At 44.5% G+C, this 19119-nt stretch overlaps 1 protein-coding gene across 1 annotated transcript; it reads left to right on the top strand.

Annotated features, from left to right (window-relative positions):
- Positions 1-152: 152 nt before the first annotated feature.
- On the top strand, positions 153-18826 carry LOC143286040 (uncharacterized). Its single transcript, XM_076593564.1, has 7 exons — positions 153-273; positions 1609-1973; positions 2590-2838; positions 4305-4410; positions 5910-6311; positions 6865-7098; positions 9401-18826. Exons 2-7 carry the CDS (start codon positions 1642-1644, stop codon positions 16058-16060), a joined length of 7983 nt encoding a protein of 2660 aa, XP_076449679.1. The 5' UTR covers positions 153-273; positions 1609-1641; the 3' UTR covers positions 16061-18826.
- Positions 18827-19119: the final 293 nt, after the last annotated feature.

Genomic DNA, 19119 nt, shown 5'->3' with positions numbered 1-19119 from the left:
GTACTATCACTTTTGTGTAACGTAATTTAGAGACCTAGCCATAGGAGGCGGTCTGTGGCCACTATGATTTAGAACATCAAGTGTTTAAACCAGATTTAGATTGGTATTATGGACTGCAAATAGTTTGCGACTTTAGCTTTCACCATGGGAAGCCACTCTGCGCACTAATGCTGGCGAAGCAGACACCTTTGCATCTTGATAACCTTTTGGAAATTGATTTTTCAACCTGCAGCCGGTGATCGCATAACTGTGACCTTGCGATTTTGTTATGAGGTATGCATTGAATGCGTCATGGAGACACAGAGCGACCACAGTCTGTAGAATGTCTGCAGAATGTTTTGTAGTCGTTTTGTTTTTGAACACGTTGAGAAAATGGGGGTGATTTAGCAAGAGCAGAGAACTGAGCACATCGTTTTAAGTTTATTCATTTTGCTCCAATGTTTGTGTTGTTTCTGTTAGTTGTTTTCTGTGCAGCGAGAGGGCTTGCGGATCGACGTCAGCCAGATGTAGGGGAGGGAAAGAGAAGGGTGGCAAGTTGTGATGGGGATGAGGGAGGGGTGGGGTGGGGGTGCGAGGGACAGGCATAGGGTGGTGGGAGGCAATCAGAACCATCATAGGGGGAAATAAAGGAACGTCACAAAAAGTTTACCAAGAGTCTGCTCTTTGTTCAGTGAAAGAAAGATGGTAAAGGCATAATTTAATTTAAATGCACTTTTTGCAAAATGATAAATCAATTGTGTTCATATCATTGGCATCAACTGGTTGTGGCTCTAGTATCCTCACAAAATGTGTACACAAAATGGAGATCTGTTGAGGTACAGGTCTACAGAGATGAAACCAAGGGGGGAAAAGAAAGTAGTGGGAGGGTGGAAGGAAGGGACAAACTACAAACTGCAGAGGGGATGGAGAAGGCAAACATGACCGGCCAAAAGTAGTACAAATTACAATTCTTACTTAACTCTTCAGGACATTCCTCAACACATGTTCAGATAAAAATCAAGGGTTGAAAGTATTTAGCATGAATTTTCAGTTTCACAGGTCAAATGTTAGCTTCTTTAAGTATGTGAAATTATTGTAGCTGAAATATGTTTAGTTTTCTTTAAGAAAAAAAGTCTTTCTTTAAATTGTTTGCATGGTGTTTTCTATTTTTAGCAAAATCATTCACGTTTGGTGAATAAAAATGCCTTGCAAATAGTTTGAATGTTTGGTATTGATACTTACATTGCACCTGTTCTTTGTCAGTGACCAAGCTTTTACTGTTTTAGCATTTTAACTCATCTGGGTAGAGCCAACTGAGAGCTGCCTTTAGGAACTTACACACACACACACACACACACACACACACACACATCTGGGTAGAGCCAACTGAAAGCTGCCTTTAGGTACTCTCTCTCTCTCTCTCTCTCTCTCTCTCTCTCTCTCTCTGTGCCACACACACACACACACACACACACACACACACACACACACACACACACACACACACAGGGAAAGGTGTGGCTCGGAAGGGATCAACATAAAGCACAAAGGATTATTTTTTTCATGTTTGTGTGCTTACACCACTGTCATTGTACTGTACTGCACTGGCTCATTAATTAATATTTCCAGATAAAGAACAGCTGGACGCCAAACACAGCCAAGATGGAGGATGGTACAGATAAGCTGGAGGAAGCTCAGGCATCGGCAGAAAACCGCAAAAAGAACCAGCTGGCTGATGAATCTGACATGGAGATGATTGAGACAGACGACGAGGAGGTAGAAGAGATCACCATCATAGAACTTTCAGACACAGAAATCAGGGAAGAGGACGAGGATGAAGAATCTGGTGTTGAAGAGTTTGTTATCAAAGAAGAACCGCTGGATGATTATGGGGATGGGTTTGTCAACTTCGACCCCAGTCAGCTGGGGGTGATCGTCACGGAGACTGAACTGCCAGAAGATTTGATTGGGGGGCCAATCAATGGGATGTATAAGTGAGTGCTGTCTTGGCTTACCACTTAGGTTTCAGTGGAAATATTTGTACCATCATTTGTGAGCTTTATAAACACATTACCATCTGTTGTCAATGAACATTGTTTAACTTTTGATATTATTCTCTCTTTGTGGGTTTCTTCTTTGATTTTCTTATGAGCAAGGAATGGATGCATAGTATTTTCTGAATGAATAACTAGAGGAATGTTTTATAAGAAGAATACCTGTGTCTGAAAATTCATTTTTTCAACCTATTTGTCTGTCTCTTCACTGCCACTAGTATCAGGTTCCATTGAGTTTACAAATGTTGTTTTTTATCTATCCACTTGTATCATTCTATCTGTCAATAAGCTATGTGTGTGTGTGAGAGTGTGTGTGTGTGTGTGTGTGCGCGCATGCGCACTGATATATATGTGAGAGTACTTGTGTGTATGAGTGTATGTACATGTTTTTGTGTCTCCTGAAATGCTTTTTTACTTTTTTTGTTGTTGTTGCTTACTTGTTTGTGTTTGCATGTCTGCTTTTATCCACTCACAGCATAGACGGATTGTAATTTTGCCACTCTTTGTCTGTTAAGTTGATGCAGTAACCAGTAACTTTCCTTTAACTTCTTTTCAGGTGCAAATTCTGCCCACAAAAGTACCCAACCAAGAGCCGTCTCATCGCACATGTTGAGCGCCACATCAACAACGGTTCCATTCGCAAATGCCGCTTCTGCGATTTTTTCACTGCAGTGAAGCAGACCCTTCTGGAGCATGAGTGCAAGCACACCAATGAGAAGCTGTATCAGTGCAGTGAGTGCAACCATCGCTGTCGTCTGAAGGGGGACTTGGCTCGACATGAGGAAGTGCATACAAATAGCAGGAGGTAAGACACTAACGCACTAGTCAGACCTTAGTGCGTGCTTACGTATCTATCAGAGTGGATTTCTTCTGTACAGTTTTGCCAGAGGACAGTGCTTTTGTTGCCATGGGTTCTTTTTCAAGTGCATGGTGCACATGGGACCTCAGTTTATCGTCTCATCTGAATGACCAGATGCTTAGTTTGATTTTCCAGACAAATTTGGGAGAAAGGGTGAGAGTGGGAATTCATCCTTCATGTACACTGCTCTGGCAGATTAGCATCTTAAAAATTCGAGATGGCTTCCGGAAAAAGAGGGTGCTAGTCAAGGGGGCAAAGGGCAAAGGGGAGGTTACCTACTTCCGGGAGGTTATTGGCCATAGCTACTTTCATTTTCTCTGCATAGGTGGATAGTAGTTTGCACAGGACAGGAAAGTCAGACCCATGCTGGAGTCTGCACAAGTGGGTCACGGTAAGTATGTTACTTAACTCACTCGGGACATCAAGTTTTCTCCCTTGCTTTTCCCCACAGACGGCCCATTTGTAAGGGTTTGGAAAAAAATTACAAAAAATACAAAATACTGTGTAAGAAAATGAAACTTTCAGAACTGGTTTATTACGTGTTGAGCTAGTACATATAAAATAATCAAATTTCTCATCTTATTTTTACAGTTTTGCCATATGTAGAAAATACTGCCAATTTTTCACCCTGCATCACCATACCCATGCTTGCTTTCTGCATTAAATTCGCTTTCTTCTTCGTCATCATCCACCTGTTCAATGTCCGACCCTTCAGTTTGTAGCATTTCAAGTACTTCAGCAACCCTAAAACGTTGCCGTCACTGCCTTGTTCGCTTCACAACATTCTGAGAAGAGCCCGCTTTGCTAACAGGCTGGCACGCGAGCAGATGACGGGTCAGTGACTTTGTCAGCGTGTGTGTGAGACAGGCCACACATGCCAGGCTGACCAATCATACTGTTCGATTGTGGAGTGACCCAGAATAGCGCACTCTGCTTGTCTAATCACAAAATCACGTGTACACCGCGTGATGGAATTTTACTTTCGAAGAATGCTATTCCATTCCTTCGTCCGAATCTGAATACGTTTTGTGTAGGAATGCGTGAGCATTCCTTCGTCCGGAGAGAGTTAAACATAATTTTAGGAAGGAAATTTCCTGTCATCTTCCCCGTTGGTTATACTGCTGTCAGGCATCTGTCTAGCAGATGTGTTGTAGCATATATTATATGGATTTGTCAGAATGCAGTGATGCCTCCTTGAAAAACTGAAACTTGTAAGATACAATGGCAGGGTTTTTTTGGGGGGTTGTGGGGGATATTTTGTTTGGTTTTTTTTTTTGTTGTGTTCACCTTCTTTGCCACATCTCAGCAGCAAAAAAAAAAAAAAAAAGAAAGAAAAAAAGTCAAGGGCATGAGAAAGTGTGGAGTAATCGAATCAAGTGGGGTGAGGACAAAGGTTTGTGTGGTTTCTGCAGGTACCAGTGCAAGGAGTGTGGCCATCGGACCAGAACAGCCGCCAATCTGAGGAGGCATATGGAGCGACATTGGCCCGACATGCCCAGAAACTTCACCTGTCGTTTGGTACATTGTATTTATTTTTGTGTGTGTGCACACATGTATAAACACACACACACACACACACACACACACACACATAGAAACACACATGTATATATTTTTTGTTTGTTATTGTTTATTTTCACTCATCACACACATAATTATGTGAATGTACTACATCTGTATAATCACCAATTCTGGGTTTTGTGTCCATGTATATGTCACGTGTGTGTGTGTGTGTATGTGAGAGAGTCCATGGTTGGCATTTTCTTGGAAACTGACATGAATCGTGATACAGGAACCAGACTTAGACAGATGGTAGTTATGAATGCAGCCTTTCCTGTCATCCCATTTTAGATTGATGTTGAGAGCAGGATGAGACGAGAGGCCAAAGATCAATGATAGAGCTCATGTCTCACATCCAGTTTTCATCAAATTCACCAAACTCTTCTTCTTCTTCTTTGTTTGTGGGCTGCAACTCCCACATTCACTCGTATGTACATGAGTGGGCTTTTATGTGTTTGACTGTTTTCACCCCCACCATGTAGGCAGCCATACTCCCATTTTCGAGGGTGTGCATGCTGAGTATGTTGTTTCCATAACCCACCGATCGCTGACATGGATTACAGGATCTTTAACGTGCGTATTTGATCTTCTGCTTGCATATACACATGAAGGGAGTTCAGGCAGGTCTGCACATATGTTGTCCTGGGAGATCGGAAAAATCTCCACCCTTTACCCACCAGGTGCCGTTACTGAGATTCAAACCCGGGACCCTCAGATTGAAAGTCCAACGCTTTAACCACTCGGCTATTGCACCTGTCATCAATGTTACAACTTGGCAGTGTACAAAAGAAGCGTGATAGAGCTCATGTCCCACATCCAGTTCTCATCAAATTCCCCGAATTGGAATTTAAGATCAAAGATCAAGATCACAACATTGCACAAAGGAGGAAAAAAAAATCTTTTCAGTTTTATTATCAAATTGACCAACAGCTTGTCTTAGTAATGAAGAAAAGATTGTGGTAAGCTGCTTATTCTTGTAATTTTTTTTTTCCACTGTGGGCTCACCTTTAAGCGAGAGACTACTTTGAAAATGCATCTGAAACAGGGATTTTTTTTCTGCCAGTTAGTGAGAGTCTGCTTTGAAAATGCACTCTAAACACAATGATTCTCTTCTTCTGTGATCAGTGCTCCTTCTGCCTATGAAAGTGCACCTTAATCGCAATTATTTGCTTGTTTGTTTGTTTTCCTGTGTGGATTTTTTTTTAATTTTTTTTTTTTTATACAAGTGTGGATTTGCCTTTAAAGGAGACTCTGCCTTGAAAATGCACTTGAAATGCAATGATTCGTTGAATTTTTTCCAGTGTGGATTTGCTTTCAAACCAGAGTCTGTTCTTGAAAATGAACAAAAAAAATCACTGATTGTTTTTATTCCATTATGGATTTGCCTTCAAACCAGATGCTGCTTATGAAAATGTAGCCACAAATCACTGACTTTTTTAAATATTTTTTTTCCCCAGTGTGGATTTGCTTTCAAACGAGAGTCTGCCTTGAAGATGCACCTGAATCGCAAGCACAACGACAACAAGCCTTTCTTCTGCGACCAGTGCTCCTTCTGCTGCAAGACCATGTGGGAGCTGAAGAGCCACAAGGCCAAGCACTCTGATGACCACCCCTACGCCTGTCACTGGCCCGGCTGCCGAAAGGCCTTCAAGACCAAGTCGGACTGCAACAAGCATTACAAGCGTCACTCGGGGGTGAAGGACTACGAGTGCAGCCTGTGTGGGAAGAAGTTCTTCAGCAGCACTCAGCTCAAAAAGCACGCGCCCACCCACTCCGATGTGCGCAACTTTGAGTGCGGGGAGTGCCTGAAGAAGTTCAAGACGCTCCGGGCGCTGAAGGGTCATCTGCTCACCCACCTGGTTAGTGCAGATGTTTGGTTTCAGTTTCAGTTTCTCAAGGAGGCGCTGCTGCGTTCAGACAATTCCATATATGCTACACCACACACCTGCTGGGCAGATGTAACCTTGTGAATGGAGAGAGTTACTACTCCTTACTGTTTGTTTATCATTTGTTATTCTGGCCTCATTGTTTATTATAATTTCAAGTGCAGATGTTTCTCAAGAAGGTGTTACTTTATCATTTGTTATCCTGGCCTCATTGTTTATTATAATTTCAAGTGCAGATGTTTCTCAAGAAGGCGTTACTGCGTTCAGACAATTCCATATATGCTACACCACACACCTGCTGGATGTGGAGAGTTGGCCTAGAGGTAACGCGTCCGCCTAGGAAGCAAGAGAATCTGAGCACACTGGTTCGAATCCCTGAAGTAGGTAGGCAGCCTGTTGTGCAAATGATCCCAAGTTTGTAAGGCACTCAAACCTTGGTCTCCAACCGAGGATAGGCACTATATAAGTATCCATACTGAATCAAATCAAATCAAATCAAATCAATTGGCTCTTGAATGATGTGCAGACTGTCAAGCCGTTTCGCTGCGACGTGTGCTACAAGACGTTCGGGACCCAGTTCAACCTGGACATGCACAAGCGCGTTCATGAGGGAGGCCGCCCTTACCAGTGCCCCATCTGCGTGCATGGCAGCCGAGAGATGGAGCACCTCATGGCTCACGTGGGCAGTGAGCATCTGTTCAACTTCACCTATGTGTGCGGCCTGTGTCGCAAACCTTTCGGGAAATCTTTTCACCTGCAGGTAAGAGCTTTGAGAGTTTAGAAAGCTACTGGATAGTTATTTTAATCCTCTTATCCCCAGGTCGCTACCCTTTTACCTCCAAGGTCACCCAGTCGATATCTAGGTCACTCAGTACAATCGACTTTTACAAGAATCTCACACATAAATCATTCAAATGGTTGAAAATCATCTTCAGAATTGTCGTTCAGATTATGTCAAAGCTCTTAGCAGTCATCAAACACATCTTGCAACTTTGAGAATTGAAAACTTTGGCAAAACTTAACCAAATCAGACCCCCAAAAGTTCAGAATGTTAAGAAGGAAGTAGTAAAAATGAGGCAGTGACTCTGGCAAGAATCTCGTTTATGTAAACAGCAATAGCTGCACCCATTGTGAGCATGTGTTTAGCTGGGCGCTCCTGCGTTTGAGACAGCAAATTTTAGCAGGCGCTAGCGGGCGCTATTGTGGAATAAGGACATGAGTACAAGATACACGAATCGCTAGTTAGTTTACTTAGGAACATAAATACAAGGATACTTTATTATCTCTAAGTGAGAAATTGTTGACGCATTTGCTAGCAAAAAGGCAACACATGCATCACCTGCACAGGACAACACAGTCCGACCTTGCTTCCACATGAATGGACAGAGCAACACTGGACAGAGAAATACTAATGGAAGGACAGAAACTTTCTTACTTTTGGGTGCTGTTTTACAAATTACAAAGAAGAAAGGTTCTTTTGTTGTCAATCTTCTTTCAAGAGGGTTTAACTCTCTCCAGACGAAGGAATGCTTACGCATTCCTACACAAAACGTATTCGGATTCGGACGAAGGAATGGAATAGCATTCCCCGAAAGTAAAATTCCATCATGCGCTGTACACGTGATTTTGTGATTAGCCAAGCAGAGTGCGCTATTCTGGGTCACTCCACAATCGAACAATATGATTGGTCAGCCTGGGATGTGCGGCCCATCTCGCACACACGCTGACAAAGTCACTGACCGGTCGTCTGCTCGCGTGCCAGCCTGTTAGCAAAGCGGCCTCTTCTCAGAATGTTGTGAAGCAAACAAGGCAGTGACGACAATGTTTTAGTGTTGCCAAAGTACTTGAAATGCTACAAACTGAAGGGTCCGACATTGAAGAGATGGATGATGATGAAGAAGAAAGCGAATTTAATGCAGAAAGCAAGCATGGGTATGGTGATTCGGGGTGAAAAATTGGCAGTATTTTCTACATGTGGCAAAACTAAAAATAAGATGAGTAATTTGATTTTTTTTTTTTTATGTAATAGCTCAACACGTAATAAACCAGTTCTGAAAGTTTCAATTTCTTACACAGTATTTTGTATTTTTTGTAATTTTTTTCCAAACCCTTACAAATGGGCCGTCTGTGGGGAAAAGCAAGGGAGAAAACTTGTCGTCCCGAGTGAGTTAAGGCAATATTTTATGATAAACTGTTCACCGCACTAAGGTCCCTACTTGTCTATCCCCCTGACAAAAATACACACACACCCCTACCTGAAACCCATTTCATGACAAAAAGATCAGCCATTATTCTTGGGACGACATGCTAACTGGGCTTCTGACATCATTAGTAGGAATGTAGGCAAGGGAAGAATAAGAATGGGGAGAATGGGAGGGGGGGCGGGGGTCATTGAAAAGACACTGTACACAAAAACGTTTGGATAAATGATATGCAGATCTTGGTTGTGGGGAAAAAACTAAAAAAACCAAACAACCTTTTTAGATCATATAAGGGGATACCACCGCTGCACTGGGTATGAGAAGCCTAAAGAGTTAACTGAGCTATACTTGTGTCTGTATTTAGTTTGTACTTTGTCATTTCAGTACACTGTTTCAATTGTACAAGATTGATATGTTGCAAACATGAAAACAAAAATGACTTTTTGCATGACTCAGTCATAAGCACGTACAAGAATTTCAAAACAGAGAAAAAAGAAGTTTTAACTGTGTCTGGACTGGTAGATGGTTATTTACCCTGTATAGAATAGTTCCCACACTGTTGCACACACACACGTGCACACACATGCACACACACATGCACACACGTGCACACACACACACACACACACACACATACACACATACATACACACACACACACACACACACACACACACACACACACACACACACACACTAAATTCCTGTCATAAACTTTCACAAGACTAAACCTTGAAATATAACATTCTTCTTATAAACTGGATAGGATCTAACATGCCAGCTTTTTGGACTCACAAGTACATTTTGGTTGTTTGTGTGTGTGTGTGTATGCGTGCATGTGTGTGTGTGTGTGTGTTTCAGCTTCACATCCAACGCTGCCACAAAGACGAAATGCGAGGCCGAGAAGAAACTGTGGTGTACGAACCTGATTACCTGGACCACAACTTTGAGCCTGAAGCGAGCGGTTCCTTTGATCCCACCACATTCGCCAAGTACCTGGCCTCTGAAAACCAGAAATCTGCAGAGTCCAGGCCCAGGGTGAAAGAGGAACCAGGGCTGGACAACAGTCCCAGTGACAGCGGCATCTCCAATGTCTCCAACAGCTCCCCAAAAGAAAGTTCCGCATCACCAGGCACCCTGTCGCTGCCTCCCGTCGTTCAGCTGGGCAGGTACGGAGGGGTCCCTTTCTGCCTGGCGCGGAAGAACTCCGGCCTGGAACTGAACTGCCAGAAGAAAGGGAAGAAACCCAAGCGCTGGTTCATGGACATGTCGCAGATGACGGAAGCAGACGCAGAGCGACACAGAGAATACCTGAGGAAGAAGGAGCTGGGGCTGCTGACTCACTACCGCCGTCGGAAGAAAAGGTCTGTGACAAAGACCCCGGCCAAGAGAGGCAGAAAGAGTGGTGCTAAACAAAAAGCTGCTGCCAAGGGGAGGTGGCAGTCACGCAAAGTCTCCTGGACAGCTGAGGAAGACGACTCGGATGAGGAAGAGGCCTATTTACTTGGCCGACAGTTGGTGTTGCAACTCGGGCGCACAGGAAGTCAGGGCCTTAGTGACTCCCAAAGGTCCAGCTCCAGAGCCAGAAAGCCTGCGGTCCATTTCAAGAATCTGCCTGACAACTTCTGTGACGTCAAACAGAAACCAGCCTCTGTCAGTAAAAAAGCTTCCATCACCGGAAACACTAAAGCAGACCTCAGCCTTCTTCAACCAAGCACCTCATGTTACCTTGGAGGGAAAACTGCAAACCGGAAGCGGAATAAACAGACAGTGAAGAAGAAACCTGCACAACCTTCCAAGAAGTTGTCCAAAAAGAAAGCTGCTTTGTCCTCCAAGCCAGGCAGGAGAAATCCCAAAACATGCATGAAGCCCCCTTTGAGAAGGAGAATAAAGAAGGAAACAGCAGGGGATGAGAAAAGCTGGGCGTTGGCCTTGGCCAGTCCTCTGCCTGTGTCGCACTACAGGCCTGAAGAGGCAGCCCTCAACACTCAGTGCTGGTTGAGGGCCCTGCAGTCCTCCGTCACCAAGGGGCATTTCGGCAGTGCACTCTCCCAGCACAAGACACACGTTGCCACCACTGACCACAGGCTGGGCGCTGGAGACCAGAGGGAGGAGTTTTTTGGCAGGTGTCTGCAGCTGCAGGTGAGAGTGCCCCGAGATAAGTCTGAGGATGATTCTTCACCATCATCTCATGCTGCTGGAGTTTTACCTGAAAAAGTGTGTGATGGTGACTTGGCACAACGTGTGGAACCTGAAATATCTGTGCCCTGTCGCACAGACTGCCTGGGAAACGTGGAAGGTGAAGTAAGTATTGATAGTTCCTCTGCTAAAGCACAGGCCCATGACACAGTTCACTGTGATTCTGAACAAAACGATCCTGATTCCAGTATCAGGCAAGAGTGTTTGTCGACTGTTATGGAAGCTGTGTGTATGGGACAAGATACTAGTCATCGAGTGCCTGCTCTTCAAAACTCTGACAACAGTCGTGAAATCAGCAGCAGTAACTTGACAGAAAATGATGTGTCTTCTGAAAGAGCCATGAACGATGCAGAGGCAAACAACACACGGACATTGCAGTTCACATATGACTTTGATCAGACAAGGAAAGGGGGTAGTGATGACAAAACAAACAAAAAGATGGAGTCAGGGATGCAAATTCTAAGTGCAGAGCATGTCACCGCTTTGGAAGAAAACAGTGATTATCATCAAGAGAGACACTGTGAACCTTTGAGGGGAAGTGGAGAAAACGGTGGTGTGTCTGCTCCACAGTCTTCAGAGAACAGGACTGCGGCAGTTGAAGGGGATGACAGCCAGACCAGCCTGCAGAAATCACTGAGTGAGGACCACCGGTCAGTAGAAGCTTGTGCCAGGGGTATCCACTCTGAGGAGAAAGCGGGAACAGCTGCCATCTGTGCTGGTCCAGAAAGAAAGGGAAAGCTATCACACACCAGGGAAGGTGGCGGCAAAGATTTGCACTCAGCAGTATCAGTATCGGAGGACATAGACTTGTCTGCACCCTGCCAGCACGAAGACAGTATCACACTGAATCTGAACCTGTCGCAGAGTCAACAAGAAGACTGCTTACCTTCCAGCACTAATCTACAGCAAAACAATAATGGCTGCGAGTCCAGCACAACCAGCTTCAGTGGGATGGGAAACACTGACAGGGAACCATGGTGCCAAGAGGAGAATGTTGCCAAGGAGGAAAAATGTCCATCCGAACCAGTGTGTCAGAAAGAGGCCATTTCAGGTAAAAATGCTGAAATGCAGATGTCCTCCGTGAAGGTGACAGGTCAGAATGAAAGCAGCGAGGAACTGAAACCTGTAGAGAACATCACACAGGAAAAGTCAGAAACTGACAAGGAAAACACTCTGAAGGAAAACTGCAGTACTGCGCATCTAGAGTTGACCATCAGACAGGATGACTTCGGTGTAGAAAGGCTGCAGTCAGAACTTGTGGAGACAATCGCCATCACAGAGACTTGCTCTGAAATGCCGCTTCAGTCTGAGTTGAATGCACATCCTCACCCCTACTGTCATCCAGCAGACTGTCAGCGAACACCTGATCTCTTGACCGACACCAGACAGTCTGCAGACACAGATCTCTCTAACCACAAGGAATGTACAGGAAACAAAGAAATAGTTGAACCAGACTTCAACCACACTGGTCATGTTTCACAGAATTTTGAGAAAACAGATGTTGAAGCCATCCCCACTCCTCAAAGCTCAGCCGTAGACAATCTAGAAACATATTCCCATCAAAATTGTCCACTGAGGGAAAGCGGACAAACAGCAAACGGTGAGGAAGAGAGAATTCATAGTGTCATGGTAGAAAAGTCAGCTGATGTAGTGTTTGATGTTCAGAGCACTGTCCAGTGTGTGAAGTGCCTTCATGTGCTGGTTTCAGATGTGCAGATTAAGCCATGTTCAAGTGATTACTTGCACAGCTTGGGTGTAAGCAAAGTGCTCTTAAATGTTCACCCACTCTTGTCAGTGCAGACTTCTCTGAAGACAAAACGGAAGGTTTTTAAACCTTGCACCAAAAACTCAAAGTCACCAAACAAGAAAATCAAACAGGCAGTGTCCAAAACAGGGAAATCACCCAAAACTGCAAAGCAAAAAACAAATGCATCTCAACAAAAACGCTCTAAAGGGACACCATCTCCTGCCAAAAATCCCAAAGTCAAAACAGCGAAGACTTTGAAGAGACCACTGATGGACCCAGCTTCTGTTGTACCCGAGTCTGGCATTGCTGGTATCAGTGGCTTATTGCTGGCCACAGCCACAACTGTCAGACCCGGCAAACCACCAGCAAAATCTGCACCCAAGTCTCTTCATTCCAAGCAGAAAAAAACAGCTGGGAAAGCTGCTACTTCTGCACCGGGACGCAAACAGAACAAGTCAACTTCCAAAATAAAGCGACCCAGGGGTAAAGCCAAGCAGCTTTCTTCCAAGACCTCGTCACCCAAAAAGAGTGGAAAACAGCTAATGCGCAGCAAGAAGCAAAAGGCAAGGAAACAAAACACAGCTGATGGTGTCAGCTGCACTGACGAACAGAACAAAGGCAGGGCACAAAAGTCCGTGGTGGAGTTGTGCAGCTCTTCAAGAAATACCATGTCAATAAAGGTGGAATCAGAAGAACTGGGTGAAACATTGTTTTATGATGTAGCAACAGCAGCCACAGCCAAGAGGGCGTACACGTCTGCCCCCAAGAAGCAGAGAGCCAAATGCGTGAAGAAGTCGCCAAAGCCCAAACATCTTTCAGCCCCAGAATCATGTGTCGTTGAAGGTGGACTGGTTGATCCAAACCCTAGATATGATGGACAAGTGGCTTCTTCACTTCCTAGAGTTAGGGAGCCTGAATTTAGTGACAGAAGCAGGACATTATTAGATGCAAATACCTCTGCTTATGGCATGGCAGAAGGCTTGTCAGCTCACAATAAAGAAGTTTCTACAACAGAATTAAGCATCACAACTGCTTCTAAGAAACAAGACAGTGGAGAAAGAGGCTGTTCTGAATCTGGTGTGGCCATTGAGCCATCTTTGATAAGTGCAGAGGATGGAATAGCATCTGTTGGTTTGAAAGAGTCAGCATCAGTTCCTGCTGGCATGACCATGTGTGATCAGGGCATGAAGTCATCATCTGCTGTTGGCAGCCATGTGGGTCCCTCAGACAGCAGTGGTCCTGTACCCCCAGTCAAAAAGCGAGGTAGACCTAAGCTAGTTAAACCAGCAGAAACCAAGAAAAGACCGTACACAAAACAAAAGAAAAGTATGCTACAAAAGGCAATCCTCGGAAATGCAGTGAAAGATGGCCGAAGATCAAATTCTCAGCTAAGGGCCAAGATCCAGCAAGCCAAGGCCAGATGTTTGAACTCAAACTCTAAAGCATCCACACAGCAGAACACAACTAAGGCTGCTGCAGACAGTGCCAGTGTCACCAAGTCAGCTAACAGCGCCTTCAAAATCATCAAGCCAAACAGAACAACGGAAGGACAGCCTTCACAAAGCAATATGAAAGTACCTAAGAAGCGAGGAAGAAAGCCTAAAAACCCACCACAACCTAACCCCGAAAAAGATATGACCAGAAAGAGAAAGAAGTACATGTACGTGGAAACAGACACAGGGGAGTTCCCCGACCCCCCAGCCAAAAAACGTGGCCGACCACCAGGGCCGAAAATCATTCTGGACAGGTCTCAAGTCAACTTGTGCTTTGAGTCAGCTCCTGTGTCCACAGAACCAGAGTGGACAGGTGTTCAGGTGACTGCAGATGGCACCAGTTTGGATGGGGAAATCTCACTGGTATTGCCAGGCGCTGTGCAGTCTGTCAACAGTCAGCCCTCTGTTGTGTATGGTGAGAGTGGTATGCAGTCAGTCAGTAGTGCGTTGCCCCCTCAGTTGGTCCAGTCAGCCAGTTTTCAGGATGCCTCTGAACTGCCCCTGTCCACTGAAGCATGTCTGACTCAGTTCCATGAAGCACAGTTTACGGATGCAGATATCGCAGACATCAAACCCACCCTATCCGAGTTGAGAACGTACATACCTCCTGATGTAAAACCTGGCCTTGATGAGTTACGTGTGTTGAGTGGACCTGTGACTGCAGAGATCTTGCCTCCAGATACGCATGTTCCAGATCCATTGACTGCTGAACAGTCACAGACCCAGAGTATGCGGTCATCAAACTCTGCAGCTAATTCGGAAAAGACGGACGATGCCCGGGCCGCTTTGCTTCAGGTTTTGACAAGTCATCTGGACATGTCCCACTGTGGCACTGTTCAGTCCTGCCAGTCATCAATTTCCTCTGTGCATCCTGTGACTTATGTTCAAGCTGTGCCCCTCGGTACCAGGGGGCGTAAAAGGAAATCCAAAGACCGTACTCTCCACTTTCCATGGGTGTGCAGACCGGGTGCACGCGTACTGAACGACGGAGACAGACGGCGATCGGATCGAAGGAAAAAGCTGCGTTTGTCAGAGGAGCAGATCAGGCGAGCAGAGCAAGATTTGGCAGACTCTGATCTCGACTGGGAAGAGGGAGACAACCTGTGTGAACCCGACTGTCTGGACAGGGAAGACCTTAACCCAGACATCGAGTTCGTTGGCGCCGATTATTCCCATGTAGATCTGGGCTCTCAGAGACTGTCACTGGATGGCTTGACACAGACCTCCTTTCCTGCTGCGGACCTGAGCAAAGAGGGCATGGCAGTTGAAGCGATAGGTGTAACCCAAGGTGGCGAGTCAAACTTTCCTGGGATTCGGAGTGCAGGTGTGGCAACTGCTGCAGACTTGAACCCCCTTGTGCTTCGGTCACAGCAAGGGGCTTCGAAAGACATTCACGGTGTTGGCCAGGGATACTCAGCTCATCTGGAAAACCATGCCAGTGCACAAGGACGTCTCCCTGAAACGGGGAATGTTGAGGAAAGTCAGCCCTCACCTTTTGTGATTCCTGCTCACCTTGCACAGTCCGTGTGTGCTCCTCCCGCGCTGCAGACTTTTTCTGTGAAAGCGTCCCCTTCTGCCTGTTCGATAATACCCATGGGCGAAGGGAACCAAGCCCGTACCATTCCCCAACCCCTAAACAATCATGGAAGTCCTGGCATTAAGGAAATCAGCACACATCAAGCCCCCACAGGTTCAGGGGTTGTGCTGTCCCACAGTCAACTGACTAGTCAAGGTGAAGTACCGATAGGATCACAACAGTCCGTTAGTCAACAGACCAGTCATTTTGAAGTGCCAGTAGGATCACAGCAGTTCTTGAGTCAGCGGACGAATCACATAGAAGTGCCGATAGGATCACAGCAGTCCGTGAGGCAGCGGACCAATTACATTGAAGTGCCAATAGGATCACAACAGTTCTTGAGTCAGTGGACGAGTAACATAGAAGTGCCGATAAGATCACAACAATCCATGAGTCAGCGGACCAGTCACGTTGAAGTGCCGATCGGATCTGGACTGTCATCTGAAGGGGCTGCATCCCTGACCATCAGTGTGAAAACCATTGATGGGCAGAATGTTTTGCTGTAAGATTTTCCTGACATGTATTGAAAGTTAATTTCATTTGTTATCTGTCTTAGATTTAAAAAAAAACAACAACCAAGATATATATATTTAGAATTGTATGGAGAATTATTTCACATTTCTGAAGTTGGTGATCATAATTTTTACTCTGTGTGTGTGTGTGTGTGTGTGTGTGTGTGTGTGAGACTGTAATTGAGTATCAAATGAAAGGTGGGAGGCTTGTTTGCGTTTCAGCGTTCCCCGCTCAAGAAAAATGAAAAGGATGACAATCACTACGCACTTTCAGCAGTTCAGCCACTGTGCAGTGAATTGTAACAAAAATGTTGCTGTTGTTGCATGGCGGCTTGTTAGAGAACAGAATCTAAGAACGAATCCAGAGCCAGAGAACAGAACGCCTGTCAATGCGTCACTGAAAAACCAAGTGAAAGCATGAGGTTTCCTCATGACACAGTGTCTGGCGTTTTGTTCTCACTCCCAGCCATGCCAGCACTGTATGATGACATTAAGTAAAGAAGTGGCCACCAGCAAAGGGTAAAGTACTCGGTAAATGCCCACATCCAACTACAGAGTGAAATTTGTGCAAAGTGGGGGGTGGGTGTATACAAGATAATTTACTGTACGACGAGCCCAACGCTCAGCTTATATCACAGATTGAGATAATCTTACAGTTGGGCCAACAGTAAAGTGAGAGCTGTATGATTAACGGTTTCTCTGTTGCAAACGGAAGTCATTTACAGCTTTGTCGTTTGTGAAGGATTTGGACTCTAAAAACTGGGAGGCAGGATTGCACTGGCTCTTAGTGCTGCAGCCTTGGGGGTTAGTTGGCCTTTGGGAACCATCCCAATGCCGACTGTCCTAAAACTCTCTTGGCTGAGAGAGTGGGGATGTAACTTGGGCAAGACATGCTCCATAACCGAGATAGTTGGGGCAGCAGTTGCCTCCTCTGTCCTGAGCTTCAAAGTCGGACACGACTATCATACAAAGTTTTACACAGAATGTCTTGGTGACTAATAGACATTCCAGGTGATGGTGAGAGGACTATGTATGTGTTGAGATGTTTTAATATCTGTGAGGCATAAATCATTGTTATTGTTCATTTTGTATTCATCTTGAATGTGTCAAATATTTCTCAAGACTGATAGTGGTGTGGTTTTAATGAAGGAAATAGAAAATATTGAAACTGTATGATTGCTCAAGTGCCAGATACTGTGTCTTCTTGTTTATGTGTGTGTGTGTGTGTGTGTGTGTGTGTTTTCAGTGAAGATGTGTATTTTTCAAAAAAGATTTTTATAAGTTCTATAATCTGTTGCATAGTAGTGTATCTAGACAGATAAGCATTCAGTCAGAGAAAGACGGTGAATGAAGGTACATATTCAGATTTATTACATAAGCTTTTGTGCATTATGTTCAGCATTTGCTTTGTTGTTTGTTTGGAAAGTCTTGCTTTGGTTAACAAGTGTGCTATGTATGCATTGTTGCTGTCAAGAAGTTGACACTTGACTGCTCTTAAGACTGCCATCGAGTTCTCTGTGGCCTAATAGTTGCTTTTTTCTTCATGCTACTAATGCTCATCACATTGGACCATCAAGTGTAATTGTGCTTGACTCACCCTCCTCTGATCATTTAGTAAATCATTTATTTACTTTATATGTGTGTGTTTGTGTGTGTTTGTGTGAGTGTGTGTGCATGTGGTGTGTGTGTGTGTGAGTGTGTGTGCATGAGAGAGAGAGAGAGAGAGAACAGACTCAAGTTTTTATCTGAAAAAGGTGACTGACAAGTGATAGGTAATCAAATACATCAAATTAAATTCATTCATGAAACAACACCTTACACAGATTTTCCTCACTCCACCCAGCGGAGTGATGGCCTAGAGGTAACGCGTCCACCCAGGAAGTGAGAGAATTTGAGCACGCTGGTTCAAATCACAGCTCAGCCGCCAATATTTTCTCCCCCTCCACTAGACCTTGAGTGGTGGTCTGGACGCTAGTCATTCAGATGAGACGATAAACTGAGGTCCCGTGTGCAGCATGCACTTAACGCACGTAAAAGAACCCACAATAACAAAAGGGTTGTTCCTGGCAAAATTCTGTAGAAAAATCCACTTCGATAGGAAAAACAAATAAAACTGCATGCAGGAAAAGATTTTTTTTAAAAAGAAGAAAAAAAAGGCGGCGCTGTAGTGTAGCGACGCGTTCTCCCTGGGGAGAGCAGCCGGAATTTCACACAGAGAAATGTTAATCTGTTGTGACAAAAAGAGAAATACAATACAAAAATTACAATACATGGGTACCTGACTCTGGTTGGGGAAGGTTAAAACAGTGGAAGGAGAGCAATGGGCCCTGCCTTCCTACGTGTGGATGTTGAGCCCTGGACACAGTGGCTGTGAATTCACTCCCCCAACAGCCAGTAATGGCTATGGGACGTATAACTTCTCTTCTTTTTAACACACCTGACATGTTTCAATTTGATATCCATCTAAACTGGCTGGCCCCAGTTATTGTACTGAGCTGTAATTTAGCTTAATGTTTACTGTATAAGGTATTTTCCATTCCATTTTCTTGGCTTTTTTTTTCATACAACTTTCATCACGTATGTACCTTGTGAAAAGAATGACTACATGTATATATAAAAGTTTGATATATAAAAGTCTGTTGGAACTCTGTTCCAGGAAAAACAGTCTGACATTAATCTTGACAGCAAATATTACATTTTCATCCCATCCACTGCTTTGATTATTTCTTGTTTGTTTTTTTGTTTGTTTGTTTGTTTGTTGTTTTTTGTTGTTGTTGTTGTTGCTGGTTGTTTTTTGTCCTTTTTCATAAGAAAAAGGTATCATGGAAAATAAATTCTGAGGCTTTTACACACCATGCAGGGTTAAAGAATTATTACCCAAGACTTATCCAGCCCTAGAATTAGCCTTTCCTATTTCTACAAGACTTTTCCAGACTTTCAGACTCTGTGGGAACCTGCCGTTGATATGATGATGATATGGATACTTATATAACGCCTATCCTCGCTCAGAGACCAAGCTCTATAATGCTTTACAAACTCAGGGTCATTTGCAC

This window comes from Babylonia areolata, chromosome 9, assembly GCF_041734735.1.
Source record: "Babylonia areolata isolate BAREFJ2019XMU chromosome 9, ASM4173473v1, whole genome shotgun sequence".
Classification (NCBI taxonomy): Eukaryota; Metazoa; Mollusca; class Gastropoda; order Neogastropoda; family Buccinidae; genus Babylonia; species Babylonia areolata.
This window is presented reverse-complemented; position numbering and strand designations above follow the sequence as displayed.